The 26,860-nt window shown below is 38.4% G+C and overlaps 1 protein-coding gene across 2 annotated transcripts in view; it reads left to right on the top strand.

Annotated features, from left to right (window-relative positions):
• EPB41L1 (erythrocyte membrane protein band 4.1 like 1) overlaps nt 1-26,860 on the top strand; it is a 169,885-nt gene that overhangs the window by 126,372 nt on the left and 16,653 nt on the right. Inside the window, exons 9-14 of one of the 2 annotated variants that reach the window (XM_070941697.1) lie at nt 494-646; nt 2,469-2,566; nt 10,235-10,410; nt 13,040-13,176; nt 16,064-16,099; nt 17,994-18,185. In XM_070941697.1, the coding sequence (XP_070797798.1) occupies nt 494-646; nt 2,469-2,566; nt 10,235-10,410; nt 13,040-13,176; nt 16,064-16,099; nt 17,994-18,185 (792 nt within the window). The remainder of the gene's footprint in view (nt 1-493; nt 647-2,468; nt 2,567-10,234; nt 10,411-13,039; nt 13,177-16,063; nt 16,100-17,993; nt 18,186-26,860) is intronic. The other variant, XM_070941696.1, reaches the window with a different exon arrangement.

Below are 26,860 nucleotides of genomic sequence, written 5' to 3'. Positions count from 1 at the left end.
TGTCATTTCCTTGTTCCTTCATGGATGGTTATAAACCTTGAGATTTTATACACACTTGGAAAAAAGACCAGTGGTGGGAAAGCTGCTTTAGTAGAGCATTGTAGTTAGTGGAACTGTGCAGCTATGCTTGGAAATGAATAGAAGCAGCCACATAAAGTTGCAAGCATTTGAAATTATAAAAAATGTATGTCAATCAGTTTAATGTCCTATTCCAAGGAAAAGTATTTCCTACCTAAAGTATCCCTGAAATTTTTTCCAGGAGGTTTTGGTACAATCCATAGCTCTTTTTAAGGATCAGCTAGTATTTTCTTCCTCTAGTTTTTAATATAAAATAATCCTATCAGGTGTGTGTGTGTGTGTGGGGGGGTAAACAGTGGCTCGCTTGGTATTTAAGTTGGAAATGTGTTGATTTGTCCTTACCCCTTTCTTGTCTGCTTAAAAATGCTTTGTACTGGCAGATTTCTATGTATTAATGTTTTCCTGTTTTGCCCAGGATTCAGAAGGCATTGACATCATGCTGGGTGTTTGTGCCAATGGCCTTCTCATATATAGGGACAGGCTGAGAATAAACCGTTTTGCCTGGCCCAAGATCCTCAAGATTTCATACAAAAGAAGTAACTTCTACATCAAAATTCGACCCGGTGAGGTAAGCATTTCCACAAAGAAGAAGAAAGATTAAAAAAGAAAGAGAATAAAGGAAAGAGAGGACATATTTAGTATTTTCTACTAAATAAGAAACAAATCCTGTTGATCATCTGAATGATTTTTTTAATCAGCTGTATCATCAGATTTTAAATTGACTTAATAGGAAGTCATTAGTTTTGGGTGCCATTGCTTATGCCTCTGGTTTTTTTAAGCATAGTGTAGAATGAAAAATTAATCTACCTGTTGCTTTTCCGCATATGGAAGGAACTCAGGATAAAATATTTTTTCTCTCTTAATTTATTCCAAACATGGTAGAAAAAAAATGCTATAAAAGCTGCTCTGAATTCTTTTTCTTCCCGTAATATCTATTTTCCTGGTAGAGACTGAGGAGCTCTATCTTCCCGTTCTTTTGAATTATGGTTATCGTTATGAAGAAAAGGTTCTTGTGTCAGTTGTGTTTGGCATAATGGCAGTCACTCCAGTTTTTATGATTTACTTTATATTGAGTAATTAACCTCAAAAAAGTAGTAACGAGTGATCCTATGTAGATTAAAATGATATCAGGCTTTCTGTACTTCAGAGAGCTCATCTACACCCTATCCTTGCCCTGGTGCTGAGATGCTCACTTTTTTAGAGAGTAAATCCTTCCAAGGGAGCCTCTATCTCAGTAACAGCCTGCTACTAATGCAAGCTAAAGCCTGATTATATGGAGATGAGAATTTTCACTAGAAAACGCAATAAAATCTTCGTGTTCCTTCTCTAGCAAACTTTCTGATTCATCTGGAAGCAGCACCTATCTCCAGGCTCTGATTGGCCTGCAGTAGAACTATTCTTCTCATTCAGTTGCTGGGCTTCCTCTGTGCCTCCACAACTATTTCCATGGTGGCTGCCAGAAAGATTGAATGCCTAGCAAATAATGGCTTTTGGAGTGGTGGGAATAGCCAGTGGATCTTCCTTGAGATTGATATTCCCATTGGAGAAACACTTGTCAGTAGTTTGCAAGAAATTAGGTCAGTTATATCATTATTTATGAAGCTTGTCGTGCTCAAAACTCCATTCCCTAGGAAGCAAAAGAATCTAAACAATTGTAGGGAGGAACAAGAATCCTAAAGAGAAAGACAAACTGATCAGCCTGCTGTCCTTTGGGGACTTCAAAGAAGCCACCTTTTATTCCTGTAGCCATCTTTTTACAGTGTTGGGCCATTATATTTGTGACAGGCTTGTTTCTCCCACTCAGAGGAAAATAAGGACCTGAGAAGAGTTGTGAAGTCCTAGAAAGCTCAGTCTTCATTTTATTTGTCTACCACTGGGAGAACTAGACTACTTTATTGATCATTTTATTTTTTATCTGCATCCTGTTTACTTGCCGCTGTCAGTCTCCTTGATTCCACTGTTTGCTGGGTTCTGTAGCCCCTACCCCAGAGGTCTTCAAACTTGGCAGCTTTAAGACTTGTGGACTTCAACTCCCAGAATTCTCCAGCCAGCTATGCTATGCTGGCTGGAGAATTCTGGGAGTTGAAGTCCACAAGTCTTAAAGCTGCCAAGTTTGAAGACCTCTGCTCTACCCCAATCAATTGCTATTATTTTGACAGCAAATTTGCCCAGTTTTCTGAAGAGGTGTAGTGAACGTACTTACATTTAGGACAGTGATTTAGGTAATGACATGCTTTCTTCCCATCTTGGGGACAAGAAGAAAGCACATGGACACAGGGATGCATATGGAGAAGCACTGAGAGCCTCATGGTATTCCTTGTGACACAGTTTGTGGTTGACTGACAAGTCTCGTGTTTCCCCCCCCCCCTTTTCTTCCCCTGTGTTTTCAGTATGAGCAGTTTGAGAGTACCATTGGTTTCAAGCTGCCCAACCATCGCTCAGCTAAGAGACTCTGGAAGGTTTGCATTGAACATCACACTTTTTTCAGGTAAGAAAAAGGAAAATTAAGAAAGAGTTGAGAGTCTATAGGAAATGTTACAAATAAGATTGAGAAATGTGGGAGTGGAACCTCAAATCCTTTCTAGGACATCCCTGTATTAGATCCCCATGGAAGCTCCTTTGAGTTCCTTTAAACAGATAAACATTCCCACCACGAAAATTTTCAACCAGACACATTGCAACATATTCAGTAATTTTTTTCATTTTATGAGTGCTGTAATTGGGCAGCAACCATGTAGAGATATTATGGGAGCTGCAAACAAATGACTGCATAATTGGACTAGATTTGAACTTGATAATATTCTCCTAGCCAAGAATAAACTGAGTTATTTCAAGAGCAGTGTGGCAAAGTATTAAGAGTCATCCAACTCATTTATATGAAGACGTACGGCCCTGTCTGTCCTATCATTACATCTTTTACTTTTCAGCTCTGTTATTCTGTTTCAGCAGGTGGCAATACCTGGTTGGCATTAACCTGGTTCAGGAATTAAGCAGTATCCGATCAGACTAGATGAAAGATCTTCAGTGAATAGCAGGGTTGTTGGCTAGACTGGAAAGTTGAAAAAAAATCCTAGAAGAAGTTAATGATAAACCATTTCTTTCTATGTTTTTGCTAAATAATAATAATAAAAAAAAAACTCTGCATGGATATATCTATGAAGGAGACTCTCTACTTTTCAAATTGCATCTATGTGGGTCACTACAAGTCTTTGATGGCACATAATCTTTATTGCATGATGTGTCATGATCCTGCTTGGCATATAGAGTAGTTTTAAGATTTTGAATTTTAAAACTTCCTCCAGGGTTTTATACAAACTCCATATTTGTGTTGATAAAATAACGATGTTTGGAAGCAGATGCTCTCATATTAGCACAAGCTACAACAGTGGATATATTTATAGAAATATAAATTATCTTCCCCCAAAGAGCTGTATCAGCAGATGTCAGCACATACAACCAACCAATACAGTGGGTTCAAATGAGACTTATGTGTAAATGTGGCTTTGATCCACATCCCTTTCTGGGGGGGGGGGGAAGAGGGCATTTGGGAGAAATGAGTATAAACTATTTGTTTTCAAAGCACCCTTTATTGAACTAAGTCCAGTTTGCTACTTTAGAAAGATTACATATATTATATTTGTCTTGTGTGGCTCATACGGTTGTTTAGTATGCTGGTCAACTGTATAACTTAGATGATAATTATGTTTACTAATTGAATGATTTGATTTCTCTTGCAACAATTGCAATTTAAAATGTAAAATTCAATATTTTTTGTATCAATTTGATGAATTGGCAAAAAATAAAGTTTGAAAACAGAAGAATCCATCAACGTGACAATGAAGCTATATATATATATATATGTATGTATGTATGTATGTATGTATATGTATATGTATATGTATATGTATATGTATATGTATATGTATATGTGTATGTGTATGTGTATGTATATGTATTTCTCTTTAGCCAGGTTCTTCCTACGTAAACCAAGATTTTTCTGCACCCCAATTCAGTGAAATCCCAATCCACTAGTTTCTAGGCTTTTTTTTTTTCCAGCAGGCAGCAAGCTCCCTGCTGCCCATTGGGAGACTAAGGAGACTAAGATAGATCTATTTCAGGCTTATAAACCCTCATCAGTTAGCCATACCTTCATCCCATGTATCCTCCCTGTAAAGGTACAGTATTTGTTTTCTTTTCTTTTTGTAGGTCTTTATGTGTATTTCTCTTTAGCCAGGTTCTTCCTATGTAAACCAAGATTTTCTGCAGCCCTAATTCAGTGAAATCCCAATCCACTAGTTTCTTTTCTTTTCTTTTCCAGCAGCCAGCAAGCTCCCTGCTGCCCATTGGGAGACTAAGGAGACTAAGATCTATTTCAGGTTTATAAGCCCTCATCAGATAGCCACACCTTCATCTTTTACAGGGAGGATACATGGGATGAAGGTATGGCTAACTGATGAGGGCTTATAAGCCTGAAATAGATCTATCTTCGTCTCTTTAGTCTCCCAATGGGCAGCAGGGAGCTTGCTGGCTGCTGGAAAAAAAAAAGCCTAGAAACTAGTGGATTGGGATTTCACTGAACTAGGGCTGCAGAAAAATCTTGGTTTACGTAGGAAGAACCTGGCTAAAGAGAAATACACATAAAGACCTACGAAAAGAAAAGAATACACACACACACACACACACACACACACACACACACACACACACACACACATATATTCCAATCAACAAAACTTTCTCACAGGAGGATGTTGATGAGAATGTTGATTTTGGCAAGTTAAAGGACTAAATGGATTTGAAGGAATATTTCCTATGGGATGTTTAACATTTTATAAAGGAATATGTTAAGATTTTAAAATTAATTGGAAGAAATCCTCCTGTGAGAAAGTTTTGTTGATTGGAAAATAAACAAATAACAGATGACCTTGAAGACTGACTTGAGGGAACCAGAGAGAACTAAAGACCACAATTAAAAGAGAAAATGACCATTAAATCCAGTAAAGCAATATTATTTGACTATGGAAGAAATTAATGCTGGTTGGGAACAATATACTCACAATTGGTTCAGTAAAATGGTCCCGCCCCAGGTGCCTGATGGATCCTGAGAGATTCCTGATGGAGCTTGGGACATTCCCTGCTTCCCAATCCCGCATTTCGACTGAGGCACTGGTAACATCCTGGGAACGGGCGGCTGCTGGGGCCTTGGACCGAATCGCACCTTTGTGGCCTCTGATCTGATGCAGATCCCGAGGGGCTCCTTGGTTCTCCACGGAGCTCCGGGAAATGAAGCATCGGAAAAGATGCCTAGAGGAGTGTTGGAGGTCCTCCCGATCCGAATCTAATCGAACACAGTTAAGAACCTATATTAGGTCTTATCTTGTGGCGATGGAAGCGGCAAAGCGGGATCATTTTGCTGCTCTCATTGCATCTGCAGAAAATCGCCCAACAGCCCTGTTTAGAGTGACCCGCTCTCTCCTCAATCAGGGAGTGAGGGAAGACCCCTTACAGGGCACAGCTGAGGATTTTGTTCAGTTTCTGCAAGATAAATTCGCTCAGATCCGGATCAGTCTGGAATCTGACTGGGCGGAATCCATCCAGGAGACTGGGGCAAGTCTTGGGAGCAGTATCTGGGTTGAGTTTGACCCTGTTTCTGTGGATGAAGTGGACAGGATTGTGGGTAGACTAGGTGCCTCCACATGTTTGCTGGATCCGTGTCCCTCCTGGCTTGTCTCAGCTGCCCGGGAGGTGACTGGAGACTGGATCCAGGCTATTGTCAACACTTCTTTGAGGGAGGGGGTCATCCCCACCTCCCTTAAGGAGGCGGTGGTTCGACCCCTTCTCAAGAAGCTGGCCTTGGATCCAGACTCACTCAATAACTATCGGCCGGTCTCCAACCTTCGCTTTATTGCGAAGGTTGTTGAGTCTGTGGTGGCGCAACAGCTCCCACAGTTCCTGGAGGAAACGGATTCCTTTACCCATACCAATTGGGGTTCTGGTGTGGGAACAGCATGGAAACAGCATTGGTCGCTCTGGTGAATGATCTCTGGCGGGCCCAGGATGGAGGTTGTTCCTCCATCCTGGTCCTACTTGATTTCTCAGCGGCTTTCGATACCATCAACCATGGTATCTTACTACAGCGACTTGGGGGGTTGGGGGTAGGAGGCACTGTTTTACAGTGGTTCTCCTCCTACCTCTCAGGTCATTCGCAGTTTGTATGGGCAGGCGGGGCAGAGGTCCACCCTGAGGCCCCTAACTTGTGGGGTGCCTCAGGGGTCGGTTCTCTCCCCCCTACTCTTTAACATCTATATGAAGCTGCTGAGTGAGATCATTCGTGGCTTCAGGGTGAGGTATCATCAATATGCTGATGATACACAGTTATATATCTGTACCCCGGGCCACCCCAGGGATGCCCTTTCCGTGATGTCCCGCTGCCTGGAGGTGGTATGGGCCTGGATGGGTAGGAACAGGCTAAGACTCAACCCTTCCAAGACTGAGTGGCTATGGATGCCGGCGTTTCATGTTCTAGAAGTTCCATCACTTTGGATGGGGGGGGGGAAGTGCTTCCTCCCATCGAGAGGGCCCGTAACTTGGGTGTCCTCCTGGATTCCTGGCTGTTTTTGGAAGACCATCTTATGGCTGTGACCAGGGGGGCCTTCGTCCAGGTTCGCCTGGTGCTCCAGTTGCACCCTTTCCTAGACAGAGATGCCCTCCGCACGGTCACTCATGCCCTGGTTACTTCTCATTTGGATTACCGCAACTCCCTCTACATGGGGCTGCCCTTGAGGGGCACCTGGAGGCTCCAACTGGTTCAGAATGCGGCCGTGCGAGTGATTACGGGAGCTCCCCATTACTCCTGTGTAACCCCTCTTCTACGCGAGCTGCACTGGCTACTAGTGGTCCTCCGGATCCGCTTCAAGGTGCTGGTACTCACCTTTAAAGCCCTACATGGCTTAGGTCCGGGGTATTTGCAGGACCATGTCCTACCCGCCTCCCACCGTCCTGTTCGATCTCACAGGGCTGCCCTCCTCAGGGTACTGTTGGCCAGACAATGTCAGCTGGCGACATCCAGGGGTAGCGCGTTCTCCGTGGGTGCCCCTGTCCTCTGGAACGAGTTACCCACCAAGCTTCGGACGGCACCTGATCTCCTCTCCTTCCGTCGGGACTTAAAGACCTGGCTGTTTCAACAAATGGGTTGACCTTGATCCTTGGGTTTTTCTTATTTTGATTGTCGTTTTAACTGGGTTTTAATCATTTTGATCTTTTATTATTGTATGTTTTTAACTTGCGTTCGCCACCCTGAGTCCTTAGGGAGAAGGGCGGCATATAAATTTTTGGTAAATAAATAAAATAAATAAAATAAATTTACTTGCAATATTTTTTGATACTCTAAACATGGATGTAACAGAGGCTATAGAAGAGGAATAGATTTTGCTATATAAAATAGACCATTTCAATATGGATATGAAAATGGATGCAAAAGTGCCAGACTACAAGAGTGGTATCGAAAAGCATACCACAATAAATATGCATTTGAACCAGCCAACGTCTTAATAACTAAAGGGGACATACAAATAATAAATCAGAAGAATTATTTGGAAAGCTTTTCTTATTTTGGATTTACAAAGACGCTAAATTACTGAAGCTGGAAAGGAAAGAAAACAAAAGAGAAAATGATAGGAAATCAACTTGCGGAACTTTATTTGATGGGGTTAAAGATCAACCTTTTAAAAGTAAATGAAAATAAAGTGAATTTATTTGACCAGGATTAAAATATATGTATTGTGGTTCCTGATAGCTATAAATGGAATTTCTTTTTGGTCAGGACTGAATGACCAAATTTTAATGATTTGTTTATATATGGGGATATATTTCTTTTGCTTTATTTCTTAGTAATGTTGCTTTATAAAAAGAATTTATTTGAAGGCAATATATATATGTTACTATTTCTAGTAGTGCTTAATAGGCAGTAGCTGATTAGAACTGAGTGATGGGTTTTTAAAAATTGAATTATTAATGAGCAAAGAACAGATTTTCTTAATTGAAATGCTAGAAAAGGCATTAAGTTACTGTTATACTTGTTGGTGGAAGTGGGGAGTTGTCTTTTATATTTCTTTTTTTTCCTTTTTTTCTATCTCTACTTTTTCTTTTCTTTATTATTTATATTTTTCTTAGTTGTATTAGTTTTTTATATTTCTATTGTAAATTTTAATAAAATTATTTAGTCTTTAGGTATGAAGTCTGATTTACTGAGCTACTGCTACTCCAGCAATTTCTTTTTCTTTTTTTTTCAAATAGTCTTTATTACTATCTTCTTGATAGGCTTCTGATTCTGAAACAGAAAATTTATTTAGTCTGAAATAAACTTTCCTGCTATTATGTATGCTATTTTGCATTTTAATGGGATAGTAAGAATTTTCAATGTCGCATACCATTTGGCCATAGATTATCAACGAAATTGAAAGAAGAGGGTCTGTTATATATAATTTTCTTTATACATACAAACGTTATGAGCCACTCTAAAGAGTGGAAAGCTCATTCGATCCGTGAGATAAGGAGACACAGGTTTTTAAAATGAATCATAGGGATCTAGGAAGCTGACATCATGTAGCTACTGTATATTGCCTTGAGGCATAAGAGCTTTTTAAACTTTGTAGAGAAATTAATAGATGACCAAAGGAGTAGAATTTTAGACTGCATCAAATTAGACTGCAATAATCATGATAGGAATTGGAAGACGCATAAAACTAACCCACAGGAAAAATTTGCAGCTTTTTTGTCCCAAGTTCCTGGAAAATTTAAAGGCAATGTTTCTCTTTCCTGCATTTTGGAACACAAACTAAATGTCTATCATCTCAGTCTGTTTAAAAGGGTCCCAAATCTTTGCAAGGCAGAATGAAAGATACATTAAAATCAAAAACTAATTGGAAACTCCAAATGCTACATTAAAAACGTGGTCCCTAAAAATCACTATAGATCGGGGTGAGTTCTACTTACCTTTACTACCGGTTCGCAGCGGGGCTGCATGCATGCGCTTGTTTTGCTCACGCGCACGTTCGCTCTTCTGCGCATGCGCAGAAGCATTTTGATGACGTTGGGGTCAGTGGGCGGAGCCTCCTGCCGGTTTTACTACCGGTTCTATTTAATGGCACTTGTCTGGAAAAAAACCCCAGACTTGCGATTATTTGACCCAATGCTGAATAAAATAGCATTCCGAAATGGAATATAGCAGTGGTGATCTTTGCATTGGCTTAATTGAGTTCCCAACCTGATGTGCGTAGACTTGGTATACCAATGGCACCTCTCAATCCTACCTGGCTCTCTGCCTTCCCTTTTCCCCCTTCTTGATTATTTAAAATTATGATTTATATAAATGGCATATTGTCATGCTTCAAAGTTAATTGCCATTCTCCTGTTCTTTCATTATTCCCTATAATACCTGTTAGGTAATCAAAACAGTAGGTAACTAGTTTTGCACTGCTGTTGAAATCTGTGAACCCACTCAGAAAAGAAGAAAGCAGTACTGCAATCAATGTTTTTAGGAAGTAAAAGGCTTCCTTCTTCCATGAAAATTATGGTTAGACAGAAGTAGTAAGGAAACATTGGAGATATTTTGCATGTTCCTTCAGAGTCTCTGTTTGTCTTCTGGAAAATGAGTGTTTGTGATTGAACATCACTGGAAGTTTTTAAGAAGAGACTAGACAGTCACTTATCTGAAATGGTATATAGGTTCTCCTGCTTGAGCAGGGGGCTGGACTAGAAGACCTCCAAGGTCCCTTCCTATTCTATTCTATTCTATTCTATTCTATTCTATTCTATTCTATTCTATTCTATTCTATTCTATTCTATTCTATTCTATTCTATTCTATTCTATTCTATTCTATTCTATTCTATTCTATTCTATTCTATTCCATTCCATTCCATTCCATTCCATTCCATTCCATTCCACTCCACTCCACTCCACTCCACTCCACTCCACTCCACTCCACTCCACTCCACTCCACTCCACTCCACTCTTGTAGCCATGAGTCCACAGGCAAGCCCTCCCTATATGGCAACCATCTGGTGAGATCACCTACAGCACACTATGAAAATTTCAAATGTATTTTACAACTTCAAAGGTTACGGATTCTTACCTATTACAGTTTTCTTTCTGCAGGCTGGTGTCACCTGAGCCTCCCCCAAAAGGCTTCCTAGTAATGGGTTCCAAATTCCGCTACAGTGGGCGAACACAGGCTCAAACTCGGCAAGCCAGCGCTTTGATTGATCGTCCTGCCCCTTACTTTGAACGCTCCTCCAGCAAACGGTACACCATGTCTCGCAGCCTCGATGGAGGTATGCCCCAAATTGGGGAGGGGGAGGGAGATTGGTTCCCTGGAGTGTACAGGAAGGCTTTGTTCAAAGGATGGAACCATGTATTGGGGGTGGGTGGGTGGGAGGCTGAGATCTAATATCACATTATTTTTTGCTGGTGAGATGTAGAACATTTTTCTCCAGAGGGCTGAGGATGGATTCTTCAGTTGATCTATAGGGAAAGCATGAATGGATTGCAAAAGGCATTATCTAGTAGATTTTGGCTTCTTTTGGCCAAGGAAGACTGAACCTGCTTTGTACTTGGATGGGAATTTTCATAAGAAATTCTAAGACTGTAAGATAGACTAGAATACTTGAAAAATATCTGGGAAGAAGGAAATGGCCAAATATTTCCCTATTGTTTTATTTAGTTAGTTCAGTTCCATTTATATTGTTGACATTCTTGCTAGTGAAGCAGAGCAAATGACTGTATGGATCTGAATGCATGAATTATTCTCACAGCCAGCCAGATGTTCAGACTGGATTTGGCATTTTGGCCACCTATTGAGCCCTTCCCAAGGACCGGGGATAAGCAGATGTGAATGTTTTATTTAATTATTGAGTAGATTTGTAGGTTGCTTGACTCTAACATAAGTCTAAGAGGCAATAGTAAATTACATTTTACATAAAGGAAAACATGGTAGCAATTCTACAGTGCTGCTTTTCTTGTAGAGATGAATGCAGCGTCAAGCTATGGCTTATCCATAATTAATTCTCTGATTGAGACCTGCCCTCCTTTGCCAGCACAAGGAGGCAATTGTAAATTAACAAATAGTTTCCAGGCTTTAGAAATATGCTCCCTTGGGATTTTTGCTCCATATCCCCAATATATTTAGCTCACTTAGATGTATGTGCTCTCTTTGATTCTAGCTAGAAAAAGGATGCAGATATTGATTAATGGATGGGTTCTCTTTTGGGCAACCAGCCTGCCAACAACGATTAGACATCAATCGCAAGAGATGATACAGAGCAGCTACTAGATACAGTTTCCCATAAAACTTCTCATCAGCATAGTTTTTTCATTATGGGGTCGATGTTGAAGTTCACAACTCTTTCAATAAAGAGCACTCAGGAGAGAAGCTAAAAGGCATTCCCCTCCCCTTCTCCAGACTGATACAATTCTATTCACAATTTTCTGGACAGGGAAAGCCCCCTTTCTATAAGTAGGTGGAAGTGGAAGAGTTTTCCTGTCTATAAATTACATTCCCTAAAGCAAATCCAGGTTCTTTTCTTTGAAGATCAACAAATGTGAAAGCAGAGAGAAGATTGAAGCTATTCCATAAATGGCCTCATTCCCTCTATCCTTTTCTATAGCCATGGTAGAGTAACAACTGTCTATCCCATGCTTCATGCAAGTGACCTCATTGTCCTTGGTAGGCAATACTAAAATGGGCATTGTAGGGGCACCATCTTTTCTGTGCTACCAAGGCATGTGCTACCAAGCTGTAAGAAGTCTTTGTTGAAAGCTCTTTCTTTAGAATCACCCGTTTTCTTCTCTTAGCAATTGGATCTTCTCCTGCATATTGCATTGTTCTCTTATACTGAGAAATCAACCACAGATGGAATTCAGATTTCTGTTGAGAAGATTTAAAGACTTAACTATGGGTGTATTTCGATTTAAAGGCTAAAAAAGAGCATTTATTGTGAGCATTTGTTATTGCATCTGAAACTATTACCAGTGTGAAATAGTGAGTCTGATTCATGATAAATGGAATTATCTTTTATAAAACACTCTTAATTCCTCAATTTACAGCTGTTCATTTAATGACAGTTCAAAGTTACAATAGCCTAGGAAAGATGACTTGCAACCTGTCCTCAAAGTTAACAGCTGTTGCGCTACCCCTACAGCCATCTGACTGCAGGGGTAGTGCAAGAGTCAAGGATTCTTGACAACCAGCTTGCATTTATTACAGTTGTAGCATTTTGTAGTCACATGATCCCAATTCACAGCCAGCTTTCAACAAGCAAAGTCAATTGTGGAAGCCAGTTTCACTTAAAAGACCATGTAATTCAATTAACGACTACAGTAAAATGGTTGTGAAATTGGGTCTGGTCACATGATGACTCACTTAATGACTGCATCATTAGCAATTGAAACTCTGGTCCCAATTTTGGTTGTAAGTTGAGAACTACCTGTATATACAACAGCTGTATTCATATAATTCAAGGGATATAGATGTTTTGTAGGTTTGAAATATAGGAAGTAGGCCATACTTCCTGCTTCTATCCACCATATGTAAAACATTCCCATTTGGTTGATTTAAATAATGTGCAAATCAATTGTTACACAAAATGCTGTGTAACAAGTAGATAAATAGAAACATGTTAGGATTATCAAGGAATTCACTTCTAAGGAATCTAAGGAATACAAACCAAGAACCAAACTAAAATTTGACTGTTAGAAGCTGGTTTTATGGCACTGCATGTTATGTACCTCTAATGTCTCATATCCCAAAAAAGAGCTTTTGAATTCTCGAACACAGGATCTTTAGTCTTAGGAGCATTTAGAAGCATTGGAAATAACATCTTTTCTTGTATTCAGCTAAAGTCAATGGGACAAAATAGGGCTGCTCTCTCTCTTCCTCTCTTCCTCTCTGTCTCTCCTATGCAGAATTCTCCCGCCCAGCTTCAGTGAGTGAGAATCATGATGGAACAGAGTCAGATAAGAGAGAAGATGATAGATATAGGGGGAGGACGAGATCTGAAGATGAAGAGGTGACTACTCCAACAAAAATCAAGGAGTTAAAGGTACAAAACCTACACTATACTTGATCTGCATTTGGAGGGCGGATTCTACACTTGATATACAAACATCTTAGCTTCCTTCTAGGAGATACCAAAAACATTGTGGCAAGCAATGGTAACATCATTGATATTTTCTATCTATACTATATCCTATTTATTAGAATACTTCTCAGTCTCATAACAAGTAAGTTCCCACTGGCAGTTATCATGTACTTGTCGTTCAGCCTCCAATATGAATTTCCAAAGACAAACCATAACTTCCATTGTTAAACTGCTGTTATGTTTGGAATTTTGTTCTTTGGGGAAATCAGTCATCCTGAAATCTGAAAACTGGCCTTTTATTCCATGATATGACACAGGAAACATTCACCCAGTGTGTCAATAAGAGTTTTAGAAGCTTTATATATATATATTTATTTTAATAACCACACTATTAGGAAGTCCTTAATTAACACATGGCAACAAATCAAACACAAACACTATATGAAAATTCTCGGCTGGCTATCAACCATAGAAGCAATAACTCACCCCAACATATTAACAAAACAAAAGATTTTAAGATATAGAGAAATAGTAGATTTACAGGGGAAATTGAAAACTAGGGAAGAGCTCAAAGAACAAGGAATAGTAATAGACTGGTGGCCCTATTCACAAATAAAGGTAAGATACAGAAAGGACCAAGAGGAGGGAGGAATAGACTTAAAGCAAAATCGATTGGACAAATTACTAGAGTCTAAAGAAGGGAAATTAATTTCAAAAATTTATAAATATTTACTTGAATACGATTTGGCAGAAGAATTGGTCAAAGGGCAGATGATAGCGTGGGCGAGGAACATTGGGCATAGCATACAATTGGAAGATTGGGAAAGAGCATGGGAAAACAATTATAGCATGACAAAATCGGTAGCCTATAAAGAAAATCGCTATAAGATGTAGTACCGATGGTATCAGGCACCCGCAAGATTAGCAAAAATGTATCCGAATGTAAATCCGGCCTGTTGGAAATGTAAAAAAACACAGGGAACTTTTTACCATGCTTGGTGGCTTTGCCCAGAAATTAAGAGATATTGGAACAAAATAAAAACATGGATATTAGAAATAACAAATTACGAAATTGAATTAAAACCCGAAGTCTTTTTACTAGGCATGATTAATAAGAATATTAGAAATGATATGAAATACTTAATACTCCACATTATAACGGCGGCCAGATTAGCGTTAGCACAACTTTGGAAAATAGATCGCTTGCCAACTGACCAGGAATTAATACAAAAAATCTATATATGCGCAGAGATGGACAAACTAACTCTAGTGTTACAGGATAAGGAAGACTCAAAATACTTTAAAATATGGAATAGCTGGTACCAGTGGATAAATCAGAGGAGGGGGAATGGTTAAAGATGAAATTCAGAAGAAATCAATATAAATAAACAACTGCACTGTCAGAGAGATACAAAAGGAAATAAGCCATTGTGCGTATGTATATATGTATATATAATAATAGAAAGTAGTCAATAGATGAAGTTGAGTACTGTATATGTACTGTATATGTATATGTAATTTGTGTTTTTGATTAAGAGAAACTTGTTTGTTTTTCTTATATTTGTTTTAAATGTTTTTTTAAATACGAATAAAGTTTGTTTTTAAAATTAAAAAAAAAGAGTTTTAGAAGCATAGCAATAGCACTTAGACTTATATACTGCTCTATAATTCTTTACAGCACTCTCTGAGCAGTTTACAGAGTCAGCATATTGCCCCCAACCATCTGGGTCCTCATTTTATTGACATCGGAAGGATAGAAGCTCAAGCCCCATTAGGATTGAACTGACTCTGGGCAGAGTTAGCCTGTAATTCTAACCACTGTGCCACCAGGGCTCAGTGGTTAGAAGCATAGTCTCCTCATTATCAGAGATATGCATCCAACTTGGCTTTTAAAACTGAATTTTGCTGATTTTCCTCAATATAGGCAGAAGGATAAGCAAGGACACTGCACTGCTCCATTGCAGATACTGTGGTGATCATGGAGGCTTTTTCTATTAAGAAACAGTGTCTTGACAAGTTTGTCTTCCAAATATGTCTTCCAAAGAGCCTTTCTGAGAAGGCAGGATGGTCCTTCCTGTCAAGTAGGATTCTTCTAGTGTCCTATTCAGTGGTGGGATTCAAATAATTTAACAACCGGTTCTCTGCCCTAATGACTGGCTGGGTGGGCATGGCCATGGCCAGGGGGTGTGACAGGCAGCACTCGGCCTCCTGCACTCCCCTGGGAAGAAAAACGGGCTGGGGGGCACGCCCCCCCAATGTCCCGTTTTGGACTTAGTAAGCCTCCCTGCAGTTACCTGGGAGCCAAAATGGGGCACATGGGGACTCCCCATGGAAGGAGTGGGGTGGGGAGGGGTGGTCCAGCCAGCAATTTAACAACCAGTTCACCTGAACCAAACCGGCTGAATCCCATCACTGGTCTTATGGCTTCAATATCTAACCCTCGTCTTTGACAATGTCAGTGATAAATAAACAGAATCTACAGACATGTGAAGAATACAGACTGTGTCTGCTGAATCTTTGCAGATATGTCTTCTTGAGCAGCCAAAGTTCTGACCTTCCTTTTCTGTAAAATGTTTATGGACATTTTGTATGTGTGCTGGCCGATTTCATTCAAAATGCATATCACAAATCAAGCAGGGTATGAGGCCTACATAGATTAATACAATGCTATACAATTAATACAATGGTTTCCTACATTTAGAAAAATGGTGACCTCTTATACAAAGTGTGCAGCATCAAAGATTTATCATTTTCTTCATACCTGAATTAAAATTGTAGCAACATTGTAGCCTATTATAGGAGCTCCCTTAACTGATTTACCCTCCCTCCCGCCTCTTTTTGCTACCAGCCGGATCAAGAAACCACCCCAAGGCACAAACAGGAGGTATTCTCTGGAATGTTTTAGTTTTTCATCAATACATTCCTAGTTTTCATCTTTTAAGAAATGCCAACATTGTATGTGGCCCTTTCTAACGGGATGCAAGATGTAGATCAGGGTGGAAATGAGGGGATCTTCCCCTTGATACACAGACTGCATCTTGTACCCCGTTAAGTCAGCATTTTCCATTCATTTTGTCATGTGAGCAAGAAGCTAGAGTTCTTCAGCTACTTGCTTGCTAGAAACTCATAACTATTTTGTCATCCAACTGATTCTTTTGCTCTTTCATGGCATTCCATTATCCCTGTTCCTTTTTTTCCCCCTCCGGCCATGATATTTTCAGGAAGGAGAAGATGCAGACATAGCCTTGACACAAATTTACATAACTGAATTGCAGGTCAGAATGTTAAAAGCTTTAAGCCAGAACTAAAAATGGGATTTAGATTTAATCATTGGCTAAAGTGCCAAGATATACAAAGCAACATCAAAAAGTTGCTTTTATTGTTCACTTCCTCTTTTTAATGATCAGTCTTATGAGGCTATGAATGTAATTGTTAGATTATTTGAGAAATGGAGCACTGTATTTCCCCAAAACTGGTCATAATATCTTCCATGTAGCAATGTGCATGTTTATAATGTTCTACAAAGTTTATGACCTGCAGATGGCTCCCACCAAGCAGATCAAAGCTTGGGAATTTTTTATTTGTTTTTACAGCAGAATTGGTAATTAGTTTAAATTCCTTTGAATTACATATAAGAGCTTTTATTTTCATTTTAGCAAATTTGAGTAATAACAAAATCCAAGCTACAATCAGAATAAAGAAGTTTATTTACAAACTGAGTTTACTATGCTAGCTATCTGTTTCTCATTATTAGTCTGGCTGTTCCACAGACTTCTGACATATAGATATTCTCCAAGCACCTGAAGTTCAGTGCCGGCTATTCCCTCCATATTTTCTCATCATCCAGTAATTCTGCATGTTTTATTGCAACCCTGTACAGTCCTTATTTACATCATCAGCATTATGTGAAGGGGCAATTGGCAAACTGCTTCAGAGATGTGTACTCCTTGTTTCTCGGTCTCATGTGAAGTTCCTCTCACTCTTGATTTAGAGTGAGGGGAATTAGACATAATGGATGGGAATTATTATATGAATATTTCCTCTTTTTTAAATAAGCTTACACTGTCCAAGAAAGTGAAGCTTCACTCAGCCACAGTAAAAACTGTTACGAAATGGATTAGGTATTTTTAGTGCTGATCCTGAAACCCAAGTTTATACTCAGCAAACATGTATCTATGTCTGGAACTCTTTTTCTTGTTTTGCAGTTTACTTTGGCCCAATTTAAATATTTTTTTCATTCCTTCAGAAAGCTACGTACAAACTACTGTAGGAGACAGTGAACACTAGCTAAGAACATATTTCCCACTGTTTGTCTCCTGATCCATGAGTTGCTAGTTCTGGAATTATGGAATCCTGACTTCACAGACACTCTAGAATCTCATGACTCTAGATAAGAAAGAATAGTAGAAGCCTATATAACTCTTTAAGAGGCAGCTTTTTGATCCTGAACAATCAAAAGGATAAGACTTCTATTTCAATAGTTTGATCTATCTAAGCCAGTCTTTTCCAATCTTCTTGCCTCCCAATGGAATAGATAACAACCTTAGTGAACTCCATTCCTCCTTGGCTAAGGGAGGATGGGAACTGAAACCCATTTGGATGGCCAGTCCTAAAATTGTGGCTGAATGATTTACATTATGTGGAGACTTCACTTTCTAGGCAATAAGGCCTCCAATTCTAAATACTCTGAAGCTCCCACCTCATAAGCATCTCACTCCACTCATGCTCCTTCCTCTAACCCTCACCTTAGTAGTTACCTTCCCCTCTCCATCCAAAAGTTTTTAGACAAACCGGAAGATGTTTTGCTAAAGCACCAGGCCAGCATTAATGAGTTGAAACGGACCCTGAAGGAACCCAATAGCAAGCTCGTGCACAGAGACCGGGATAGAAGGCTGCCTTCCTCGCCTGCTTCTTCTTCACCCAAACATGAAGAGGAGACGCCAAAAGGGACCCCTGAGAAGGCCAATGAGGTTTGTTTGTTGTTATACTAATGATATAAAGTTATTCATTTATATTGGGGTTACACAATTTTGCTGTTTATATTTATGTGCTTGATTCTTCTGCCATTTAGAAGAATTAACCTTAACTAGTGGCCTGATAGAACCATCCTTACTATTGCCTTCCTCAATTTCCTGCCTTCCAAATGTATTGAAACTAGAGCTGCCATCATTTCCAGGCATTGTGTGGGTTATAGTCCACACATCTGAGAAAAAAAGATATTAGAGAAGGTGGCTCTTAACATTTTTGCTTTTCTCCTGTCCATACCATCAAACTCTGCTGCATTACATCTCTTGATTATTTACTTTGCAAGTGTTCCGTCTTCTGCTGCTTTAAAATTGTAATATTGTCAGATTTAGGTAAACATTCCATAATATTTTGACAAGAAAGCTTTTTTCTGTATCCCCTCTGCTGTCTCTACAAGATCCTTTCCTATTTATTCCAGTAATTATGATGTTATGAACATTTCTCTAAATATTGGCTTTAATATGAATATTCATATTGAACTAGAGAAAGTAAAGCTGTGCATTACAATAATGGCTTGAAGGTTGCCAAGCTTTGATCAGATGCTTGTGTTCAACTCTCAACTATCCTGGGCTGATCTTCTAATAAAGAAGACAAATAGCATTTCAATTTGGGCATTATAACGATTTATCTCCTCATTCTTTTCTTTAAAGGCAAGCAGATAGAAGGTCCTAGGAATATATGTATACTCATAAATCAAATTTCGTATGTCTGCATCCTTTACTTGACATATAGATATCAATCTACTATTTTTTGCCTATGTAAGGGATTATACAATCTCAATAAAAGATTTTTACAATAATTTAAGACCTTGCAGGCAAGGCTTAAATTGGAAGGCAAAATAATGAATAAAGCAGACATGTAAAATTAAATTTCGGTAATACAACTAAAAAGCCTATATCACAAATGAAAATGCCACTTATAAGTTAGAAAATATAAATGATCCTAGGCCTACATATTACAGATACATGGATGATATTAGACTTCCTGAAATATGAAAGTCATTTACCATGTGAATCATAGCAATGTGAACTATGAAGTTAGAATAATGCATAAGGCGAACATTTTTTCAAATAGTTTCCCACAATGAGTCATTGTCATCTAAGAAATATATGTACCCATGTATAGAAAGTTTGTATGTAGCTTTCTCCAAGATAGTTGAGTGTCCATAAAGCAGTGAGTAAAAAGACTGAATCCTGCTAAGACTAATATTTTAGATGAATTGTTTTGAAAGTCCAGTTTCGTTATCTTTTGCATGGGAAAATTTTAAATTATTTTCATGTGTCATCATAAAGAAATTTGTGCCAGGAAAAGTAATGTGCATTGTTATTATGAGTTGATCCAATTACTTAAAGATAGTCTTTTTCCACTAAACAGATTCTTAAAACATACCCGTGTTTCCCTGAAAATAAGACCCTGTCTTATATTTTTTTTTTGCCACCAAAAAAGGCACCAGGTATTATTTTTGTGGGGAGGGAATGTCATCCACTGACTCACCTCACTTGCATGCGTTGCCCCCGGCCTCTTTTTTGCTATCAGAGGCCTTCAGGAACTTCTTCATCTGGCAAGGCTTTCCTGAAGACCTCTGCAGCCAATAACAAAGCTCTGGATTGATTCGAGCTCTGTTATTAGCTACAGAGACCTTCTGGAAAGTCTTGCCAGCTGCAGAAGAAATGGGCTGAGGTGTGCGAGGCCTGGCTGCAACTGTCCGAAGATAAGTAATAGGGCAGCTCCACACACCCCCATCCCCACCCTAGCTTAATTTTTACCTATGCACCCTGAAGTGGGTGGGGTCTTAATTAGGGCTTATTTTGGGTGGCTTATTTTGGGGGGTAGGGCTTATATTAGGTGCACATGTAAAAATCAAGCTAGGACTTACTTTCTGAGTAGGTCATATTTTCGGGAAAACACAGTATCTCTGTTGCCACTCAATCCATATCATCGTTGGAATGCATCAGGAAGTGAAAGTAAGCAAGCAAAAAGGAAATCCCAGTATTTGTTTAATAGTAGATGCACTCTCTTGTCCACATACCTTGGATAGCTATGTGTGAAAATATCTCTTAACAGCAAAGCTCAAATTGAGTGTAAAGAATTTCTGAGAAACTTCTTATTATGGAATATATATTTAGTTTCATTTGCATCCTAACCTTGATTTAAAATAAAAATACTCCAGTGCATATAACACTGTAAAATACCATCATAAACACATAGTAGTTGGCCTTCAAGATTTTGGCATGAACCCTATGATTTTGACAATTATACTGAAGGTAGTTTTTCTCTGTTTACAAGAATTCTCTTTATTGTAACCAAAGCCAGTCAGGTACAGGTTATGGGATATTTGGATTGAATTAAGAAAGCTGGAAGAAGATTCTACTGTCCTTTCCTTCAACACAGCCAGAAATAATCTCTACAGCCATTACTTAAAAATGCAGGCTAACTTTGCAGAAAATCACATATTTGTGAAATACTTAGCTTTTAAATGAAAACGTCTTATAACTTAGTGAACAACTTAATATTTTATAAATCAGTTTGACCATAGGAGATGACCTCTGTTCTTTGGTATTTCTTGGTCTTCATAAGTAGAGACATAAAGCATTTTATAATCCCGACTAATACAGTAACGGGCAAGGTGTTGAGGTTTCTTCTGGTGAAACATAGATTTAAACTTGAGCTCAGGAAAGTTGGAAGCACAAAATCTTAACCAGTGAGGGAAGCTGCACAAGTCATTGATGCATTTGCCTGATCTTTTGTCCTCAAAGAAATATAGCAGGTCCAAGTGCTTTTACTTCTCTAGATTTCATTTCATGACTCATTTTTCCAAATGAAAGGTTGGGAGGCAGACAGACTTTCATCAGCAGGCAAGGTACTTTGAATGTGAATTTAGCAGACATATAACTCAACTATTATGGCTGGTCCTGTGGATCCTAATTCAAGTCTTAATTGAGAAAGCATTCTTATGTTAATATATATATATATATATATATATATATATATATATATATATATATATATATATATATATATATATATATATGTATGTAGGTCTTTGGTTATTCGGGTCTTCTCCCACGTAAAATTGAAGGTTTCTTGGCGACGTTTCGACGAAGTCTCATTCGTCATCTTCAGGCTGGTGTTCTCGGCTTCGTGCTTCCAGGAGGAAACGTCGCCAAGAAACCTTCAATTTTACGTGGGAGAAGACCCGAATAACCAAAGACCTACATACAAACACCCGCGAAAACCTAAGAAAACATATATATGTATATGTATATGTATATGTATATGTATATGTATATGTATATGTATATGTATGTATGTATATATATATATATATATATATATATATATATATATATATATATATATATATATATATATATGTATGTATATATATAAATAGAGCAAAGATATTGGTATGAAATAAGGTGAAAACTCTGGATAGCTCTGATAAACTTGTGTTCCAGTAGAAAGAAAATGGGATAGCGGAGTTCAGCTGCTGAGTCATGATTAATACAGGTAGTCCTCGACTTACGAGCACAACTAAGACTAGAATTTAGGTTGTTAAGCAAGGTGGTTGTTAAGGGAGTCACACGCAATTTTACAATCTTTTTACTACACTTGTTAAGCAAATTACTGCAGTTGTTAAGTGAATCATGTAATCTTTAAGCAAGTCTGGCTTTTCTGATTGACTTCCACTTGCCAGAAGCTGGCTAAAAAGATCGTAAATGACTATCGTATGTCCCCAGGATGCTGCAACCATTGTAGTTGCATAATGGATGCCAAGCAACCAAATTTTGATCACATGACTGTGGGAATGTGCGAGGATTGGTTTGTAAGTCATATTTTTCAGTGCCACTGTAACTTTGCACAGTCACTAAAAATTGATTGTAAGTCAAGGGCTGTATTGCTGTCAGAGGGGAGATGGAAGTTGAAAGAAAGAATTTTTTCCTAAAAAGTTAGATAAAGGATTAGCTCAGAGTAAATGCACAGGAAATTAGAGTGATTCTCCATACTTTATTTACTGCTTCTTTTTCTGTGTCTCTCTTGTCTCTTTTCTCTGTCTCTATCTCTTTGCCTGGGGGGTCTTGGGTTTCCCCTGCTGAAATAGATGTCAGAAGAGGATTCTCCAGAGGATCTGTCATCTGAACATGGAGCTGGCTTAATCATGGAATCTTTTATACAGAAAAGCCTTGTTTCTTCTCCTGAGGTTATCACCACTCTTTCAATTTCTCTCTCTTTTCTATATCTGCTTCTCTTTTTGTTTCCTTTCCTAGAAGTAGATGTAGGCTATAATATTACTCACACTTACTAAGAGCTGAGCTCTTAGAAAAGTTAAGCTCTTTTGAAGTCAGTAGGATGCAGTTTTTACTGTAGTTTAAGCTTGTGGCATTCATGGCAGTTGATCAATCAACCAAGTTCATCAACCTGATGAACCAAGTTCATTAAATTGGGTTCATTTAGAATTTATCTGAAACAGGGAAAATCTGATTATATCTAAGCTACTAGGAATGCTAAAAAAGTTTTGAATTATTACAAAATGTTATATTCAGCATTTAAATCTCCAAATGATTTTGATGTCAGCGTTTCGGGAAAGTCCACCAGTACTTGAAAACTGTACCAAAATGTGCTTCAGTGAAAGATAAGATGATACTGAATTTACTCCCCCGTTAATGGAGGTACAAGAATCTGTAGTGAGCCCTGCAAATTATGTGTACCTCTTTTTTGCTTTTTCAAATTTCTCAATTGTGGATAGCAGCATGTATCCAAATATCAGTTGCAGGGAAACCAAAGGAGAGATGTATGCCTCCATTTCCTTCATGCAGGTTCCGTAGAGGCATCTGATTGGGCACTGTGATAGAATATAGGGCTAAGACCTAATTCATCAAGGGTAGGCCAATTTGCTTTGAAAAAAGTTGTGAATGTTGGTTTATCAAATATTGTCTGAATTCTGTGGGACTTTTGCCAGACTGATGATCTGGCTTAGATATATCTCTGGACACAATTAAAAGCTATGGAAAGTGTATTTCATTTAAAAAGATACTCAGTATGTTTCAAGAAATACAGCAGCTCTTTGTGGATATGTATAAGCCTGTACAACAAAGGAAATTCTTCTGCAGAGCACTGAAAATAAAATAAAATAAAATATTATTTCAAATTTGGCCAATGCTATCAAATACAAAAGCATTAATATAACAAATACTCTAGAAATACTTGAGTATTTCAAGCATGCAAACATCGTGACCTTTCTTCATTCAAGGAGACATCCATTTTGGTCAGTTTGTTTTTCATATACTTAACCACAGAGGTGTTATATCTACACTGTTGTTGTATTCAGACAAATAAAATCTGAGACATCTGGTGGCAGAGGCAGTGAACAGCCTTACCGCAATACAGCAAGGCTGTTCTGTTTTCTGAATTGTCCTATTGGCAAAAGAAAGCTAAATCTTACATTTCCAGATAAATATTGTCTCATTCACTTTTATAACCCAACTAGGTTATAAAAAATAAGAGGCGTGGCTAAAATTTTGGTACATAAACAGAAGTGCAGGAATATAGAGTAGCTAGAAGAGTCTTGTCATTTCACCTGCTGTCAAATATAGTGGCTTGTGTCAATTGTGGCATGGCAGTGATATTATGGCACAGATATTGAAATATGGTATTGTGGTCTGGTCCAGTAATTACTTCCAAAGGCAGCATAATGAAAGCTAGTTCCCCATCTGCTATCGTAAGCATTGCATCCTATCTTAGAATTGAAAGTAAGCAATTGACAACTTTTGTGAATTCTGTTTGTGGTTTATGGTATAGATGGAGATGTCGTCCCCCCCCCACACCGCTCAAAGAAACATATACCTTGTTTCCCCCAAAATAAGACATCCCCTGATAATAAGCCCAATCGGGCTTTTGAGTGCATGGCAATATGGCCAAGCGCTTATTTCAGGGTTCAAAAAAAATAAAAGACAGAGTCTTATTTTCAGGGAAACATGGTAGAGCTTTAATGACATCATTGTGGTCAAAAGTTGGATTATAGAGAAGTGGAATCAAAAGTTACACTATGGACTACTAAGTAGTTAAACTGCTTGAGTCTGTTTTGTTCACACACAGTGCTAAATCAAGATTTTTAAACCTCTTGTACAAATTACAGTGGCAAGATTCTCAATCATGCTAAGCCAAAATCAAAAGAAACTAATCAATGTTATTAAACCTGTCCTTCAAACAATTAGTCCCTACCAAATTTCACAGCACATTGATATTGATTTGGTTTATACATATTATGTCAGAATATGCTTTCTTTTAGCTTAGTATATTTTCTGAACTTGGTGATTGTGGTTCATAAATCATAGTTGTAGCTAAGCATGTACATTGAGGCAACAATAATTCAAACTGTCATTTAAAACTGACAATATAAATACTGTTATTTAATTAGAATTTACTAGGGCTGACCAACTACTTTCACCCAAGACAACTGTCAATTTCAGTTACAAAGTTAAGATACACTGTTTAATTATATAACTCAGCATATTTATCTATATGAACAAAGATAAGTAATGTACATCTTATCTGTGGGTTTTTTTCTCAAAGTTATGGGATATGGAAGAAAATAACTCTTATATTCCTATCAATTGAGATAGGAATGTATATTAATTCTTAATATGAAATTTCTTGGCCACACATATAAAATTAATGTATGGATAATAATTTAGTTTTTAAATAATTTTTGCAGTGTTTAAATATTGCAATGAAATATTTAAACGTATTGGTTACGTATTTGTAGTGAACTATAGATTTAATGATATAAAAACATGTATATAAATATGCAAGTTTGGGATGGTTTTACACAGATTAATTGCATAGTATTATTTGTACAAACATGCTCTGAATAGAAATACAGGTAATCCTCGATTTACAACCACTCGTTTAGTGACTGTTTGAAGTTACAACAGCACTGAAAAAAGAGACTTATGACCAATTCACAAACTTACAACCGTTGCAGCATCCCTATGGTCACTTGATCAAAATGCAGGCACTTGGCAACTGATTCATATTTATGATAGTTGCAGTGTCCCAGGATCATTTGGTCCCCTTTTGCGACCTTCTGACAAGCAAAATCAATGGAGAAGCCAAATTCACTCAACAACCGTGTTACTAACTTAACATCTGCAGTGATTCTCTTTACAACTCTGGCAAGAAAGGTTGTAAAATGGGGCAAAACTCACTTAACAACTGTTTTGCTTAGCAATGGAAATTTTGGCTCCATTGTGGTCATAAGTGGAGGGCTACCTGTAGATTAATTTGTGCCTAATCTAAAGTGCTATAATGCAAAGCAAAATTGAATTAGGTTATATTTTATATAATATTTTTATAGCTTGGTACATCATTCTGTAATACTTGTAGCTTCTTATGCATGTCTAAAAATGTAAAAATCAAGTAATATAATTTATCAGATTCTCATATGAACGTGATACTTTGGGCATATCCATGTAACTAGTTCAGAAGTACTGTGTTTACTCTAAATTCACTTTGTTTTTAATTGCAGGAGATCCTCAACCTAGGCCCATTCGTTCAGTGACATTCAAAGTTATGATGATGTTGAACGAATGGTGGTTAAGACCAGTCTTTGGAATTCCAGCTATCTCAGTATCCCTGTGGTCACATGATCATGATCTGGGAACTCGACAACCAGTTCGCACTTACAACTAGTTGCAGTACCCCAGGATCATGTGATCACTATTTGCAACCTTCCTTGTCGGCTTCACCAGAAAGCCAATGGGAAAGCTGGAAGGGAGGGTCAGAAGTCACTGGGGTAAGTCTCCCCTACCTCACCATGCCGGCCACTCGCATACCCCATGCACTCTCCCTGACACATGTTGTACTTCTCATGCACCCCCTTGAACTGTCGTGCATCCTCCCCAACTTGCACAATGCCTCTTACACATGCCCTTGCACCCTCCCTCACCCAGCAGCCACCACTTAACTGCCTGCTGGTTTCCCCAAGTGACTTTGGTTGTGAGAAACCAGCAGGAAGTTGTCTTTCCTAATGACTGTGGAATTTGGTTAACAACAGCAACTGGGACTCATATGATTGCTATTTGAATTCTTTCCTCATGGCTTCTCGAGAAAGTCAATGGGGAAGCCAGCAGGGAAGGTTGCAAGTCACTGAGGTAAGTCTTCTGCACCACATCAGCTACTTGCACATTCTTGTGTATCCTCTCTGTTCTGTGCCGCATGTCTCATCCACCCTTGCACACCATTCCTGACTTGCGCCGTGATTCTCACACACTCCCACACACCTTCCCTGACCTTCTCACACACTCCCTTACATCCTCCCCACTGGGCAGCAGCCACTTATCTGCCTGCCCAACTTGGGGCTTGCAACTTCCTGCCAGTTTCCTCATTGATTTTGATTGTGGGATGCAGGCAGTAGTTGGTTTGCCAAAAAAATTAACAATATCCTCATAGCCAAATATAGGTGGCTACTTAGGATTATGGAATCATTCCATGCTCTGTATAATTATTTGTGATTGTTTTAGAGAAGCAAAAAAAAAAAAACAAAAAACTAGAATCAGAAGTTTTAGGATTAGGGTTATTAGAAGTAGAATTAGAGGAATACTAATAGAAATATTAGATG

Source organism: Pituophis catenifer, unplaced genomic scaffold (genome assembly GCF_029215685.1).
Source record: "Pituophis catenifer annectens isolate HBS135680 unplaced genomic scaffold, rPitCat1.0.hap2 SCAF_3, whole genome shotgun sequence".
Lineage (NCBI taxonomy): Eukaryota > Metazoa > Chordata > Lepidosauria > Squamata > Colubridae > Pituophis > Pituophis catenifer.
Note: the sequence above shows the minus strand (reverse complement) of the source record. Positions and strands in the feature narration are given on the sequence as shown.